We start from the raw sequence: 16494 nt of genomic DNA on the forward strand, positions 1-16494 counted from the left end.
AGAAAAGAAAAGGGAAAGAAAAGAGGGGAGGCGAGAGAATAAGGCGGATAAAAGGAGGCCGGGCTCCTTTGCATTGAAGAGCGGGGCGCTATTGAAAGCGCTTGAAAAGCGGCGTTGTCCGGCGCGGGTGCGCCTCGGTATATTAGAGCGGGGCGGCGGCGGCGGCGGCAGCAGCAGCGGTGCCTCCTCCTCCAGCTCCTCCGCCTCCTTCTTCTCCTCCTCCTCCTCCTCCTCCTTCTTCTCCTCCTCCCTCCTGGCCCTCCCCGTCCCGTCCCGACCCAGAGCGAGCGGCGGCGGCGGCGGCCCTGCAGGCGGGCGGGCGGGCAGCGCGGCGGCGGCGGCATGCGTGCGCCCCGGCGGGCAGCCGCGGCGGCGTGCTCCATCCTCACCCTGCTCCTGGCGCTGCGGGCCCAGGTACGTACCGGGCACGGCCTCCGGCCCGCTTGGCGCTCTTCTGCGGAGCTTGCGGGAGATGGGCTTGGGAGATCCCGGACTGGCGCTTCTGCACGGCTCGTCCGGCCGGAGCGGAGCCGCTGCCCTAACTTCTCTCTGGAGATGGCGAACACGCAGCAAGGCTTAATTCCTGGGAAAGAGAAACGCGATTACTGCAAATCGCTTTTATTTTCCCCGAAAAATCACTTCCCCATAGCTTTTTTTTAATACTTTTTTTTTTTCTTTTAGTAATAGCATTGCTGGGGTGATTAATGAGCGGGGTCTGAGTCTCAGCTGGGCAGCTCCAGCCGTCCCCGGCTCAGCTGCACCCCGGAGGAGGCAGAGGGGTGGTTGGGTGCCTTTCCAGACAGTGCTTTATGAGCTACATCGTTTTGCTGGGTTTGCTCCTCGCGTATGCACTCCTGGTTTAGTTTAGTTTTATTTCCTAACCATTTGGAAGCCTTCCTCACGCTATTTTTTTTCGGAGCTGGCACTTAAGGTTGTTTTTTGGCATTAGTGGCGTTATTTAGTTGGGCTGATTTATGAGCCCTTCCCGTAGATGTCTTATAGGGAAAAGCTTGGAGTGGTTGGCTTTGTTTTATTTTTAATATTATGTATGTGCTTCTTGAAAGCACACTTGAAACGACTTTTTCCTGTCTTCAGAGTTCTTGTAGATTGTGTTTGGGGAAAAATGTTAGGTAACTGTCTGTCTCTTGTTTCTTGTTTCTTATTTATCTTTTTCTGTTTGTTTGTTTTTGGTTTTTTTCTTCGTTTTTTTCTTGGGATTAACAGGTGACTTTAGCGTCGGGACAGTTCGAGTTGGAGATCTTATCCATGCAAAATGTGAATGGTGAACTGCAAAATGGAAATTGCTGCGATGGCACCCGAAACCCAGGAGATAAAAAATGCACCAGAGACGAGTGTGACACCTATTTTAAAGTTTGCCTGAAGGAGTATCAATCACGGGTCACCGCTGGTGGTCCTTGCAGCTTCGGATCCAAATCCACTCCTGTCATCGGAGGAAATACCTTCAACTTAAAGTACAACCGGAATAATGAAAAGAACCGGATCGTTATCCCCTTCAGCTTTGCCTGGCCGGTGAGTTTGAGCTGCTCTGGCGCTGTTGGATGGTGCTTGAGATGTGCTTAGTGAGCTGAACTCCAACTTCTTGTGCCAAGGGAAGAGGGATCAGGATTTGGGAGGGAGCAGGCATCTTGGCAAGAGCATCGGGAATCCGCAGCACAGAAATGAGTAAAATGTAGTGGTGTTTTTGTTTTTGTTCCCTGGGGCTCACAATGCACAGCCTGTTAAATTTGAAAGTCAGATGTGCAGTGAGGGGGATCTAAATGGGTCAGAGAAGCAAACCCAGTATCTCTGCACTTTACAGCATGAATAAGTCTCTTGAGACTCAGAAGGTCAGAAGTTCATTGTTTTCTTTTTTTTTTTCTTAACCAGTGAAGTCTTGGGCTTAAGCCAGAAGAGCAGTGGGTTAGGGGCTGTAGAGGAATCCCGTGTGAAAAGTGTGTGTCATAGCTGGCCTCCTTCCCTGGAGCGTGTTTGGGAAGGCTTCCTGCTTCTCCCAAGGGGAAATCTCACTGCGCTGTTTGGTGTGGATGGGGAGCTGCTGTTGCTGTTCTTGTTGAAGTAGTTGCCAGCTTCCTAGGAAGTTGGCTGTGTTTGGGGGTGCCTGTGGACTCCAGAAGCTAAAGACTGAGAAAAGCCTGGCTTTAGCTTTTGGTGCACTTCACCCACTCCTCCCCACAGTGCACCTTTTCCTGGCTTCCTGCCTCTTGCAGTCCAGAGATTCTGGCTTCCCTCTAGTTGTGTGCAAAACTCAGTGGTTCAAGGAGGTGGGGCTTTTTGCCAGTCATTTTTCCAACGTGGTCCACTCTAGTAAATACTGGTCAGCCCCGTGGAGCAGAGAGATGGAGGATGGGTGACCGCTCCCTTCTTCAGTGGTCCTGCTTTGTTGTTGGCTGGAAAAAATACTCAGACATCACTGCTGCTTGTTTCTTCTGGGATGCTCAGGAGGGTTGATGCTTTGATGGTCAGCTCTGCAGAGAGCCCTCAGCTCCTTGCAGAGAAAGTGAGGACCGTATTTCCAAAACGACCATCACTGAGGCCAAACCCACAGAGGCAGGCCCCAGGATCTATGGACATGGACGACTGCCGTGGCCTCGGATAGCAGGAGGTGCACGGTTTTTGTGCCCGGCAATACTGCATGCAGGCGAGCAAAACCTGGGGTTGACTGATCTGGGGGGCTCCTGTCTGGCTTTTGAGGTGTCTCTTTGGGATGCTGTGGTATGAACGCTGAACGCTCCCAAATTTCTGCTCCTAAAACTTGTATTTTGAGATCACCTAGGAAACAAAACTGTTTCCCCCCTGCCACACACACCCCTTCTCCAAAAGGCGCTGAGCAGACAATTTCCTACCAACTGCCCTGGGGTATGATGATGCTCAGCAGTTTTGTAAATCCAGTCATCCTAACCTAGATGCCTAAGGTCATTTTTGGGAGGGGAGGGCCCTGAATGTGCATGCAGGGGAGGGGTGAATCTCATTTCCTATCCTCTGCCACTGTCGCTGCTGGCAAGGTGGAAGCACCCTCCAGAGCTTGGCCCTTCATAGTCAGATAAGGACTGGTTGCTGGGAGAGCCTGGAGTTCTTCTGGGGGGAGGAAAGCCCGTCCCAAAAGCATTCCTTCTCCAGTTGTGGTGTAGACACCCACTTTGTGGTCCTGCCGCCAAGTGCTGCAGGCAGCCGTGTGTTCTTGAGGCGTCCTGTGCTGCCTCCTACCTGCCTCCTCTGTCAGTCGGGACTTGTGGAATATCGAGGGCTAAAGAGGCACAAGGCAGAAATTAAGTCTCCGTTTTTAAGGAGATAGTATTGCAAAGTACAATAGCAGAGTTAACAAAAGTATTCTCTGTTGAAAGTACAAGTCTGTCCTTTATTTCTTTCTCTTTTATTTCTCTTTTTTTTTTCCCCAACATGAAATGAGATAAAATTGTTATCAAATATGCCATCAAAGGGATAAAGGGCTTAGTAAAAATCCGAGGTATTTGAAGCTCTGCCAATGGCTGTAATGATTGTGTTGCAGATTTTGACTTTTGTCAGAGAAGTCAGGTACATCAAGGATTTTTTTTAAACTAGCTCCTAGTAATCTGACTGCCTTGAATCTATAGGTATGCATATAAAATGGTGTGAAAATGAAACATGTTCCTTCTTAGCAGCCTGTCTCTTCAAAGGGTTGGTAAGGGAAATCTGTGTGTAGAGAGTGGGTTTAGGGGGTGGGGACCCTGACAGAAGTCTCTTAAGCTTGCCTGCATCTTAGTAAAAGAAATGCTTCTATTGTCCCACTGAATCCCATTCAGCACTGGAATCCTGGAGCAGCAGCAGCAAAACTCTAGCACAACCTTTGAAATGGGTAAAACTCAACAACTTCAGATGCTTGGTTCATAAGCCTGGAATTTTGGAATATGCTCTTGCATTTTCCCAGACAGAAATGCACTTTTTGAGACTCTGATGATAGTCCATGTGCAATTATCAAGCCTGCTTCCCAGCTTTAGCTTCCACAGGACACAGCTTTTATGCTAGCTATTGTGACTTCCAAATGGCATTTGAACAAAAGAATATCTAATGTGGCAAAGCTCTTATTTGTACTAAAATTGTGTACACAAATCATTTCAGGCGTTTTCAAAGCTCTACGGATAAAGTAGTAAACTTAATTTAGTCAGCTCTAATCTGATGCTGAAATTTCAGAACTTAAAAAACTCTTTAGGTGGCTGAATACTGTTGACTTCAGTAAAGAGCTTGAGATTAGCGTTGCATTTACTCATGTGGCTGATCATCAGGTATCTTTGACTAAATTCAGCTGAAAATTATGGTAGAGGTAATAAGAGCTAGACCAAAATGTTAATCACATTGCATTTGAAAATTCATGCCCTTCTCTGGATTGTGTTCTACTCTCCAAGGGAGGCTTTTCTTAGATGTTCCAGCTTGAGTCAGTAGTAACATTCAGAATCTTGTTGCCTTGACTACTTAAAAAATTAAAGAAAAAAAGCCTCTTCCCATGTCAATCTGCCCCCTTTTATGCCATTTGTGAAAAATAGTTGCATTGCATTAGAGGCATTTATTCATCATGCAGGAGAGGAAGGGGAGAGAATGGGGTGCTTTAAAAGTATTGTTAGAGGAAACTTGCAGTTGTAATGTAGATTTGAAGTGTCAGAGTCTTATTAATAACTTACGGGGTTTGCTCTTGTCAGTTTTGATACGTTCCCCTTTGAGTAATGGGTGTGGAGATGGTGGGCCATAAATTAATTTAAGTGATGGGAGGTTTGAGTAAGTTGCTAGGAAACAGGGCACCAGCCTAGCATAAAGGAACTGGAGTGGAGCAGAAAGCTGTCCCTGCAGTAGCTGGTAGTTCTTCAGTGCATTGAAATAATAGTGATGATGATTAAAAAAGTGAAATGGCACCTAGGCTTGCTTGTTACATTCATTTCGAGACTTCATTGACTTTCTTGACAGGCAAGCTTGGCTTTATGAAGCCATATAAAAAAGTATGGAACAAAAGCATTTCCATGTTCCACTTGTCAAAGTGTTCTGTCTGAACAAGTTTGCTTCCAAGGCAGACACATGCTCTTCTCTCACATGAATCAAACCTCTGGCCTTTCTTAAAGAACACCAAGTGTGATGTGTGCTGCACCTTGAGGGAGCTGAGCATCAATTAACTAAGCGAAACTTAACACTGCACTTTGCTTTTATATAAAGAAAGATCTTATGGGGGTTTGGCGAGACTGAGTAAGAAGGTCAAACTTTGCAATTCCTTTGGTATGCATAGCTCCAATTTCAAACACCTTGTTTATTCCAAAATTATGCTCCTTGTAATTATTTAATATTGGGGCCAATTGCACCAACACACCAGGAAACTACTGAAGTGGAAAAAAACCCTCCAGCATCTCAGTGAGTTTAGCATAAAATACAATTTAAAAGAGTTTTGAACATCTTATTTAAACATTAAAATAAAAATAGTCATCCTAGCACCTTTTTCATGATAAATCCTAGTGGTCCTGATTCCTGAAGACGTAAAAGGTGTTTTCTGTGGCTAGGGAGGCATAGTAAAAGAGCTTTAGTATTTTTTAAGCTTTGTGAACTTTTTCCCTCTCTCTTGACACAGGAGGTGTCCAAAATACTAATCTGCAGCTGATATTAAAGTAACAGTATTTTGAATCTGAGAAAAAAATATTACTACATTAACCTCCTATTTTTTTTTTCTTTTAAGCGCAATATATCACAGTCATAAGAGTAAAATTTGGCTTTTCATTTTGTTTCTTCTCTCCCTCCAGTTAACTTCTTGAAAACTTGTAGAAGTAAATGCTAAATTATTTTTCAAGCTTTTCTTGAGCAAGGCATGATAAATCATCTTGGAGCATGGGTAGATCAGAAGAAATTCTTATAATAACAAGATGCATATTAATCAAATCCATACTCTGTCATTTATTGTTGATTAATAATATAAGAATAAATCTTAGCACTCAAAATGTAATGTTTTGCCTAGGATTACTATTCAAAACAGAGCTGGGAGTATTAAGTGACATCTGAAGCATAATTAGCATCACAAGGCTGTTTTTTTCCCAGGACTGGAGAGAAGTGATGCAGCCATTCAGAGGTTATGGACTTCTTACATGTTAAAAGAGTTTTTTTATGTTCGAACCAGTTCAGAGCTTCATCTTCATGGTAAATCCATTTGATTATATTAACATAATATGTCTAAAAATAAATCCTCATCTTGCCTGCTCCTAGAATTTTTGTTCTTGTTATAATAATGGCCTGCTCCAGTTTAACTTCAGTGGCAGCTGGATTGGGCTTGACACTGAAGCTTATTCCTAAACTTTCTCAGGCTGCACACATCCAGCACTGTCAGCTTGTTTATGCAGCTGGAAGTCAGCATGGCTGAAAATAAATTGCATAAAATTGATGCTTTATGCTTAAAGTTGCAGTTCACTCAAGGAAACATCGCTTCCCAGTGGGCTGGAGGCTGGAGTAGAAGTCTGCTGGTTCTGAAACTGGTGCACTTGGGTCTGAGCTGTTTATTCCAACTTCACTCCTAATGCAGTTGTGATGCCTGCGAAGCAAAAGCCTTAAGCTACAGTTCTTAAAAGTACTTCTCTGTAGATAACACAAATGACAGGATTGGTTTTGAAAACTGAAACTAAGCTTGCCTTTGAATTTCTCTAGATGAACAGAAGTTTTATGTGTTAATTGACTCAGTTCTAATAATTTAACTGGTAACCCCTGTGTTGTAACACAAGGAAAGATGTCAAAACTAGAAGCTGTTGCATTTGTTTCTTGTTAGTCTGTGGAGCTCATGGTTCTTGTGGTCACTATTCTACAGTGTAAATTACACTCATTATTCTTGTAGTGTTCAGAAGAAACTGCAAAAAGTGGATAGAAGTGGTTAAAGTGGTTTGTAAATAGTCAAACATCCAGAGTCCTTTACCAGCTCAACCCAGTTCTTAGGCACTTAGGTAAATAAGTAGAAAGGCTTCTTGTTCAGGCTTGCTCCATGTGAACCTGACTGTTTTGCTTGGCTGGCTACTAGGTATTCTGTCTATTAACCTTACCACCCTTTTGTAACTGGTGCATTTAATTATCAGTGGGATGCTTTAAACAGGTAGGGGGACTGATAAGGGCAGGTAATCTGCTTGTTGGGGAAGGTTGAAAGCAACCATTGACATTTTGGCCTATCTTCTGCTCTTTGACAAGTGGGGCTCCGTGAGAAAATAACTCCATAACTAGATAAGGCGCTGATTAAAATGCTGCTGTTGTATGAAGCACTCTGGTAGTTGAGATCACTTGAAATCATTAGCTTTAAAAAAGGGGGAAAAAAGAATCTGGTATACTCTTTTTTTTACTTTTTTTTTTTTTTTTTTTAAGTAGGGGTGGAGGGAAGACCCCAAGTCTCCCCTCTGAGCCCAGTACATTGTCCCATTAAAGCATGCTAGTTTTATGGTTGGAATATATTGTAGTCCGGCCACCCAGACAGAGGCATTGACTGCTAATATTAACCAAGAACAATAGTGTGGCCATACTGACTGCAGTGAGGATTACAGAACATAATGGGGCCTATCCAAAAATAATGCTAATACAGGACAAGCAACAGGAAGCAGCAGTAGACTCAGCATTGCTCGGCTCCCAGACAAACCATGGACTTACTTCACACAATGGCAACTTCAGCACATTATGTATTCACAGGATACTCATTATTCCAGCAGGCTTGCCAGATCAGAGATCAGCCTGGTTTACTGGATGCTTAAGCATATGCATAGTTTGGATAGCGGTACTTTTGTGTCCTTCATCATTTGGCAGGAGGGTGGCTGTTCTGGTGCGGCGAAGGTCTTGACTTCGGCTGCTGCCTTCCCTTGCCAAGGCAGGACAGGGGGCAGGTCTCTCCTGCAGCTGCTGATATGGTTCAGTTCATTTTCTTGTCTCCTTTCTGTGGCAGTGCAGGGTTTACTGGCACTTAGAGCAACAAAGGAGCTGCTCAGAGTGAAGCCTAAAGGAGCAGCGTGCTATGTTTTGGTGTGGGCATATTCTGATGAAGCCCTTGGCTGGGCTGCCTGCTCAGGGTTCAGCCGAGCTCCTGGCCGTAGGTTTTGAGGCATGAGAGAGATTGCCACAGCTTGGGCTGTGTTTATATACATGGGCTTGAGGGAGTAACAGCTTTGTAGGGTGTTGCCTTGTCCTTACGTAGGCTGTCCCAAAGAAGAGCTTCCTGATGATGTTCCATTTCACAAAAGGTTAAGAGGGTTAGGTGGTTTTCCTCCTTTTCTGGAGTATGTTCGCATATCCTCTGGGTGAGGAGCCAGTTGCCTTTAACTCCTTTGAAGGATATTGAGCTGTCAAAGTTGACCAACCATGGCACAATGTGGTGGTGCATCTGCATAGTGTCATCGTGGGGTGACAGGGTACCCAAGTGACAGTGCTGTTCAGAGGAAGTGGGTTTGTGGCTAGCTTTAACCCTGCTCAGAGATGCCCTCCTCCCTGGCCCCTGGGCATGGTGAAACGTGCCTCAGTTTCCCTCTTGCCTATGTCACAGCTGGACTCCTGTGGCCCTGCTGTGCCGGTGTCCTCGGCATCTGCCCTGGCTGCAGACAGGGTGTGTGTGAGCACCGTTCTCAAGCTGGTGTTCAGAGCTGTGCAGAGCGTGAGGAGAAGGTGGCTGGGCTTAACCTGCTCTCCTTGTTTGGCAGAGGAGGAGCAGGTGCAGCACTCTGAATGCAGAGCTTCCCACTGCATTTGTCTAGTCATGGTTTCACATGCTCAGCAAAGCTCTTGCATGCTCTAACCACAGGGGTAGGAGGCAAAGGAGTTAGACGAGTTGCAAGCCCTTTGAAAACAGAGGCAGTGCTTCAGCTGTGAGGAGTCGGATGTTTTAATCTTGCTCTGGCCCACTGTCTTGCAGAATGCCTTTAGAAGCCAGAGTACAAAAGCACCTCCTTTAGGTGGATGTTTGGATGAAGGGAGGGAAGAAGGTAATCAAGCAAAGAACTTTAAACACCTGTTTACCTGCAGCTGCCAGGATTAATTTAAATGACCAGAAAGGAGGTTGTATTGCCCTTTGAGATCCTTAAAAGGGACAATTTCTGATGGGTTTCAGGTCTGCACAGTCTCTCGAGCTGTACTATCAGTGGAACAAGACACAGTGTCTTGTCACTGAGGAAAACAGCTCTTGCACACTGATGTTTTGTTTTTTGGAGTGTGAACTTGACTACTTCCATCCTCTCCTAGCATAACTCACAGAAGTTCTCCTTAAATTTGGCCATGCTGCCTTTCAGTATTCTGGGCTGTTCTGCAAAGTTTAAGGACTTGCTTATAATTTACTGTTACTTTCAAGCTGCCTTTCCTTTCAAGCCAGAATCCCTGCCTTCTGGTCAAGCTCAGGTTTACAGTGGCTAATTGGGTGTGACTCTGGAGAGTTCACTGCTGCCTTGTTGCCTAGGACATCGCTTTGATGGAATAAGGTGCACAATGTGGAATTCTTGTGTCTGAATATATATATTTATTCAAAGATGGGCAGAGGTCATCTATGGGCATGGGAAAACCTAAACCTCCACACTGTTAGCAGTCATTCCTAAGATATCTGAATCCTTGATCTATAGAGTGGGGATGATACGCACTTCTAAAAAATCTCAACAGTGCAGCTTTGCACAGAACTACTTTTTTGAGGGGGCTGAGGGAATTAGCTAGAGATATGTGATAGTTGAATTGTTGAAAAGGGTTTGATACTGGTGTGAGGTTCTGGGTGTCTGTGTGGCTTTTGTTTAAAACTGTCCCATTCTGAACACAAAGTCTTGGGTTTTTTTGGTCTTTTCCCCATGCTGAGAGGGACAGAGCCAAGGGATCAAATGCCATTCTTTGTTTCACCCCTTTTCAGGACAGAGACTCTTAATTTAATACATTCAGATGAAATGAGAGGGTGCAGTTAGAAACAAGGGTATTGCCAGGGTAGGTCTGTTCCCCCTGCATTTTGTTTCCATCCAGTTCAGCTGAAGCATCTCCTCTCTTTTAACCAAACTCCTGTGTGGTAGTGGAAAGTGGTCACACGAGTATCTAGCAACAGTAGCACTCACAGTTAGGATTCAGCCTTTCCTTTCCTTAAGGTCTAGGTGTGTTGGTAAACAGTGCTGAGAACCAGCAGGGAACTGTTGCTATGAGTTTAGACAAAATATCTTCCAAAACAATTATGCAAGGCCGAAAGGAAAACATCCTTAACTTTATTGGAAGTAGTGGTAGTTGTCATAATTCATTCTCTATATCATAATATTTTTTGTCAAGCTTGCAGTAACATGTTCAGGTTGTGCTGCTTAATGTTGGTAATTAAACCACTGAGGAAGCACCCAAGATAGTGCAATCTGCATCTGTAATATGGCTCGGGAGTTCTATTCTGGTTTTGTTTGTTTTGGTTCTTTTTTTTTTTTTTTTTTTTTTTCAGCACTGACTTGTGCAAGAACTTCTTAAACCTACTTTCAGCAGTGTTAGATGATCAAGTTGTGTTTTGGTTTATTTGATTTTTAGAGTTTCTTTCAAGTTGTCGACTTGGTCTAAAATAGAAACAAGTAACATATAACTTTTCATGAAATATTAACCAAAAATCGTTCAGGCCAATAGAGCTTCTGCATAGAAGTTTGGGTGCATGTCCTGGCTTGCCCAGCTTTGCTTACTTTTCAAAGCATTTTCCCACAGTTATCACTGAACAGAATGGAATCCTGATCTGCTTTGAATATGAAACATATTTAGGCTATACAGCAAGCCAGTGTCCATCACAAACTGGGTTTTCATTCAGAGCCTCATGCTGTGTCCAGTCGTGAGAAAGCAGTCTGCTCCAACTCTTCTTCTCTTTATTTTTTTCTTTTTTTTTTCCTCCTTTTTTGTTTCCTCTCCTCTTCAGAACTCTTGAGTTCTGCCTTACCCCTGTGCACCTTGTAGCAGCTCACTTTCCGAACTGTATTTTGGCCTCTGTTACAGAGAGGCACTGCAGACCACAAATGAGCAGCCTGTGACTGAACACAGACACAATTAAGGAGAAATAAACCTTGTAGTGCACAATTGCTGTGGCAAAGCATCAAAACTCTTCACAGAATTTTTATTTATAGTGTTATTGTTCTGCTCTCCAGAAAGATGTTACATTTATTGCTTTATCTGTAGTTATTATATTTTTTATTCTGCAAGTCATATTTTTTGCTTATTTTCCCTCAGCTTTTTTTTTTTTTTTTTTTTTTTTCCCCTTCTGGAGAGGAGGTGTTTTGTTTTGGTTTTTAATCATTGTGTAAGTTTGGATATGGCTGGCTAAATGGCAACTTTGAAAGATACACTTGGATAATAATACCTCGGGGTAGAGCTCGAGGAGGAGGAGATGTTTTAATGGGTCTTATTCTCAAGTTAGGATTGAAGATAAAGGTGGCTTAGATGTAATAGCTGGCATCTTTCCAGCCCATGGAGTCACTTCAGTCAGTTTATGCTTATGATTATTATTCCTGAAGTGCTGCAGAGCTCATTGGCAGCTTGGAACATCTGTAAAAGGGGCACTGGTGGATAGCGCGGCTTCCCTTTCCACGCTCTTCCAAGGAGGCTGATCTTAGCCTTTGTTTTACAATGCTTCTCTCTCACCCCACCCCCTTCCCATATCCATCAGTCCTTCCTCCGTTACCTGATACTTGTGGGAGCTGCGATGGCCCTCATGCAGACAAAGCTTTCAAAGGGGGTGCTGAAAAGCAAAGTCCCTGGAGATTGCTCTGTCAAGGCAGGGCACAGTAATCTTAGCAACACTTCTTGCTTTCAGGATGGCTGGGGGAAGGGACATCGAGACTATTTTTCCGTAACTAAAATTCTTTTGAAGCAGTTTTTGAGAGTGGGGATTTGGTTTGGGGTTTTTTGATGCTGCGGTGCTGTCCCAGTGCTTTCTGTCTTCCATGTGCAGTTGTCCCACATGCTTTATTTCGGCTGGAGTGCAGTGGCAAAGGCTGTACTTCCTGGTTAAGTACATAAGATGCTTTAATGGTGACAAAGATGAGCTATCCAAGGTGAAAGGTCTTCTAAGTCAGACTGGATAAGGTAGCTTACAGAGTTTCAAGAAGATCATGTTTGTCTCAAGCATAATCTTTTACCTATTTCTGTGTTCAAGTATCTGCTTTGGGGCAGAGACCAGAATTTTTCTTTTTAATTAAAATTGTTGGCAGGTTTTTTTTTTCTTTCCGTTAGTCATGTGTAGCTTTGAAACTAACTCTTATTTCTCTTTTGCAGAGATCCTACACATTGCTTGTTGAGGCGTGGGATTACAATGATAACTCCACAAGTAAGTATTCCTTCCTCTGGTTTATTTAGTTCTCACATCTCTGTGTCCTGGGCACTGAAAGGCCTCTGGGAGCCTCACCAGCTTGCTGTGAGTTAGAGCACAAGGAGAGGGAAAAACTCTCCCCCAAACAGCTTGGAGCAGTTCCTCCAGGCTCTGCAGCAGCCTGTCTCACTCACATTGCCTGCAGAGGGTCAGTAGCTTCCTCACCTAGGCACCAATGGTGTGATGCCTAAAAATAGATGGTGTTAATTCCTTCTTTCTCCTCTGGGAGAGTAAAAGCCAAGGGATTTCTTCAGGTTTCTTTGTTTGGTTTTCTGGTCTTGTTTTGGTTTTTTTCATTAAGACCAATATTCAGAAGCCTAAGTCTTGTCCACCTCTCTGTAAAAGAAGCACTTCTCAAAACTGAGTGTACTGCTTTAAAAAAAGAAAACAACTTAAAATCTGCATAAGACTTCATATCCATCTAATGGCAGTAGATAAGAAAGAGGAGTTACTACAAGCTCTTCCTTGGGAGTTGGATATCTGGGAGTTTGTTTGCAGGGGCTGAAAAAATATTTACCAGATGCCACCTGGTAGATCTGGCTGAAAATTAAGGGTGGAGATCTTTCTTCTGGAATGTCTCTGGTTGGTTTCAGAACCAATCTACTCAACTTTTCCTGTGGCTAGAGGAAGCTGACGGGGTCTCTTGGTACACGAGCTGTTCTGCTTTTTGCCTGCTATTACTGAAGGAGGTGGGCAAAATCAGCTGTGTTTCAACCTAGGGCTTTAACAGTGTGTGTGTGGTAAAAGCCACAGGAGAGAGTGTGAATCTGAACTCATAAAGCTTTTGTTGACACAACAAGCCTTTTTCTTCAGCAAGGAAGCAGCAGCACTGTGGTCCATCTTATAGAAATCTTACAGCAGCTTCTTGCAGTCTGCTTTGGAATGCCAAGGTGGCAGCTATGGAGGAATGAAATGGGCTTCTTAATGTACATGGCATGTCTTATAATTTCTTCATTCCAGAAAAGCAGTTGTTGCTTGAGATAAACCATGTGGCCTGTCCGGGGTGCCCACAACCAGCCTCATTCAGCACTGCTGCAGTACCTGTGATTTCAGACTCTACCCGAGCACTGCTCTCATGGAGCAGTGGCTGGGGGATTTCTTGGATATAGAGTGTTATATGCAGCAGAAGAAAGTAGATGCTGCTGCAGCAGTGAAATATTAAAAGTGGAAGATGCTTGAATTGAAAATTAAAGCCTTGTTTATAGGAGGGTCTGGGAGTTGTTTCAGACTGGGTCTCTGCCACTTTTATTATTAGAGCTCATCTTTTTTCATGAAACAGCTGCATTTCCAAAGCTACACAATGAACCCTTTCTTTGCTTTCATGTTCTGGAAGTACAATTGTCTTCAGACAAAATTGTCTCATTTCTCAGCAGTGCATTTGACCAAGTGTAGACATGCTCTTGCATATGTTCCTGATCTGCATTCCTGCTCCAGCTTTGCTGTCTCTTATCCATCTGTAGGTCACTTCAGTCGCTGCACTGCACAAAACTTCTCCTTTGTGCTTGACTTAGCTTTCCCAGAGCTTCAGAGTAAGGCTTGAAGAACTAGTTAAGAAAATGATTAGAACTAAACAATTGTCATCATATAATGAGAAGAGTGGGGTTTTTTGATGTCCAGGATTTTCTTTTGCCCTAATTGCCACTGAATGGTAAAGACCCCGTGAGAGCTCTCAACAATAAAAGTGGGTTTAGTAGGCCTTGTGTGACTTCTCAATAGCTCTGAAAGCATCCTCTGATCAACGCAGTTGTTAGAAGATCCTCGAGTGGATGCTTCCTTTCCCCCTCTACATTCCACTCCTCCTACGTTCGCTTTACCACATATTCTCTCTTGTCTCACTTCCAAGAGTGGCTTGCAGTTAAATTCTGTCCCTGTTGAAGCTGATGAGAATTGTGCTTTGTTGAAGCCAAGATTCAACTCAAATGGTTTTCTTACGCTGGTTCTTGTCTGGTTGCCATCTTGCTACTGTTGCTTCATACATAAAGCTAATGGGCTGACATTGCATCTCAAACTGTGTCAAAGAGCTATTGTAAATTACTGGTATCAGTTGCATGTGAATTCCAGGCAGGCATAAGAGACTTCACAATGTAAACCAAGCCGTGGCTGGAAGTTGTCTGAAACAAAGACTTTCAAAAATAACTGTGCTGTCCTTGGCCACCCAAACTGCTCAGAGAAGTCTGGGCTTTTTCTGTTGTTGTTTTTGCTTCCTGATGCTGCATAGTTATAATTTCCAGACATTGGAGCACTGAAATGCAAAGGTGGGCAGGCAAAATTAGCTCATTTCCTTGTGTCTAAAACCTTTGATACAGTTGCCCACTGAATAAAAAGAGGGATTTATAGCTTTGAAGTGTAGCCACAAGAAGTGAATAAAACCAACAGAGTCTCTGACAGTGAAGTGCAGAGCGGAAGCCTGAGATGTACAGAAAGCCTCTCTTCCACTTCATCAATTTCTAATGGGTTAATGCTTCCTCTAACCTTTCTATCAAAGCATGGGCTTCTGAGTCAGATAAAGGCAGTGGAGTTCAGAAGATCCCTTTGTTTCAAGCCTGGCTGACTGCTGCTTTTTATTTACTTAACCATTCTGCTGTGTTGGGATTGCTTCCTATAAAACTGAAACCGTGGCTGGTGTGGGCTAAGAATGGCAGGGTTGTTGCAATGCCTCCCCTGGAGTCTGGGTCAGCACCCTTGTGTAAGTGCACACTGACAGGTGGGAATAGGCAAGGGTGGAGGAGCTCTTTTACAAGAAGGAACATGCCAGCGCTTCATTGTGAAAACTGTGGGTGATGGCTAATGGAAAGGGAGCTTAAACCTGTGAGACTACGTTTGAATTCAGGTGGATGGGGGTAGCTTTTAAACATGTATCCAATGGAAGACATTTTATCCATGATCCGGAAGGAAACTGCAGCTGGGTTTCATCTGAGCACCTGCCAAAAAAATGAAGTCCAGTGGACTTAAAAGGGTGTTTCCATTTGAGTTCAGGCTATGGTTAAGGTCTCCAAAGAGCTGATGGCTGCAGTGAGAGGTCATAGATATACAGCAAGGACAAGCTCCTAATGAGCTGGCAGATAGGAGAAGAATGAAAGAGCAGAAGCAGAAGGAAAGATCACTTTTTCAAGGCAATTCCTTTTCTGGTGCCAAGGACTGAAATAGTTGTCTGTGGTATGTTCCCAAGGGGGAGCAGGAAAAGACTGTAAAAGCAAGAATGAGTGTGGGGGTGGAGGTGGGGGGTTGGTTTGCAAAACTAAATTGAGTGTCGTTCTGCTTTTCTTCTGCCACTTACAGGAGAGGATAAAGTTGTTCTACTCACAAGGAGCAGGATGTCTTTATGCACACTTGGTGTTTGGGGAAGTGCCTTTGCTTTCCAGCTGTGCTGTGGATGGAGTGTAATCTTGGCAAGTGCAGCAGAGCCATCTCCAGCACGCATGAGTGGAACTGTAATTGCCAGACTAGCCCCATTCAAGATGAGCAGATATCCATCTGCTTAAGTACCTCTTAGAATTAGTCAATAATCTTGCTGATGAGATCTAAGAGCCTTACACCTGCACGGCACAGAATGTGATATTGCTCTGGATGTACCAGTATGGAAAGGTCCTTAGGCATCCACATTACCTGTGAATGGGATTTAAACTAATAAAAGCCTGCCTGCATTTGAAAGTCTGACACATAGTTGTGGAGTTGGGGGCTTAGTGCCAATGAATAATAAAAACTGATTTAAATGGAAAAATATTATAGAACCAGAAATACCAGAAGGTGAAGTTGTTGCCCTTAATTTCACACTGTAAACACATAATGAATGCTGTAGTCTCAAGTCACAAATACCCCCAAAAATGGGCAGATGCTCACAACGTCTGAGTATTGACACTCTTGTGTGATTGTGCAGCAAGAGCTTTGACTTCATGACAAACTGCAGACAAGCAGGCAGGACCTAGTGGTGGATCCATAATGGGTATCTGAGGCTTGAGAATCCAGTCGGGAAGTTCTGTTTTGAAAGCTGCAACTCAAAGGTCCTTAGCAATAGGTTTAAAAGTGTCTTAGATTAAAAACTGCCCATGTGTGATCTTAGGGCTTTAGTAGCGACTTCATTAGTCTTCAGCTCTGTTTTATGTAAAATCCCAGAATGTTCTTTTGTAGTTGTTGGAAGAACAAGCAGCACATCAGTACATTTTAATTCTTAA

General features: G+C 43.8%; 1 protein-coding gene across 1 annotated transcript in view; it reads left to right on the forward strand.

Moving 5' to 3' along the window:
• Window positions 1-322: 322 nt before the first annotated feature.
• Window positions 323-16494, forward strand: part of JAG1 (jagged canonical Notch ligand 1) — a 33590-nt gene continuing 17418 nt past the window's right edge. The window contains exons 1-3 of the mRNA XM_021540264.2: window positions 323-414; window positions 1225-1530; window positions 12229-12280. Of these exons, the coding sequence (XP_021395939.2) occupies window positions 343-414; window positions 1225-1530; window positions 12229-12280 (430 nt within the window). The 5' untranslated portion in view covers window positions 323-342. The remainder of the gene's footprint in view (window positions 415-1224; window positions 1531-12228; window positions 12281-16494) is intronic.

Source organism: Lonchura striata, chromosome 3 (genome assembly GCF_046129695.1).
Source record: "Lonchura striata isolate bLonStr1 chromosome 3, bLonStr1.mat, whole genome shotgun sequence".
NCBI lineage: Eukaryota > Metazoa > Chordata > Aves > Passeriformes > Estrildidae > Lonchura > Lonchura striata.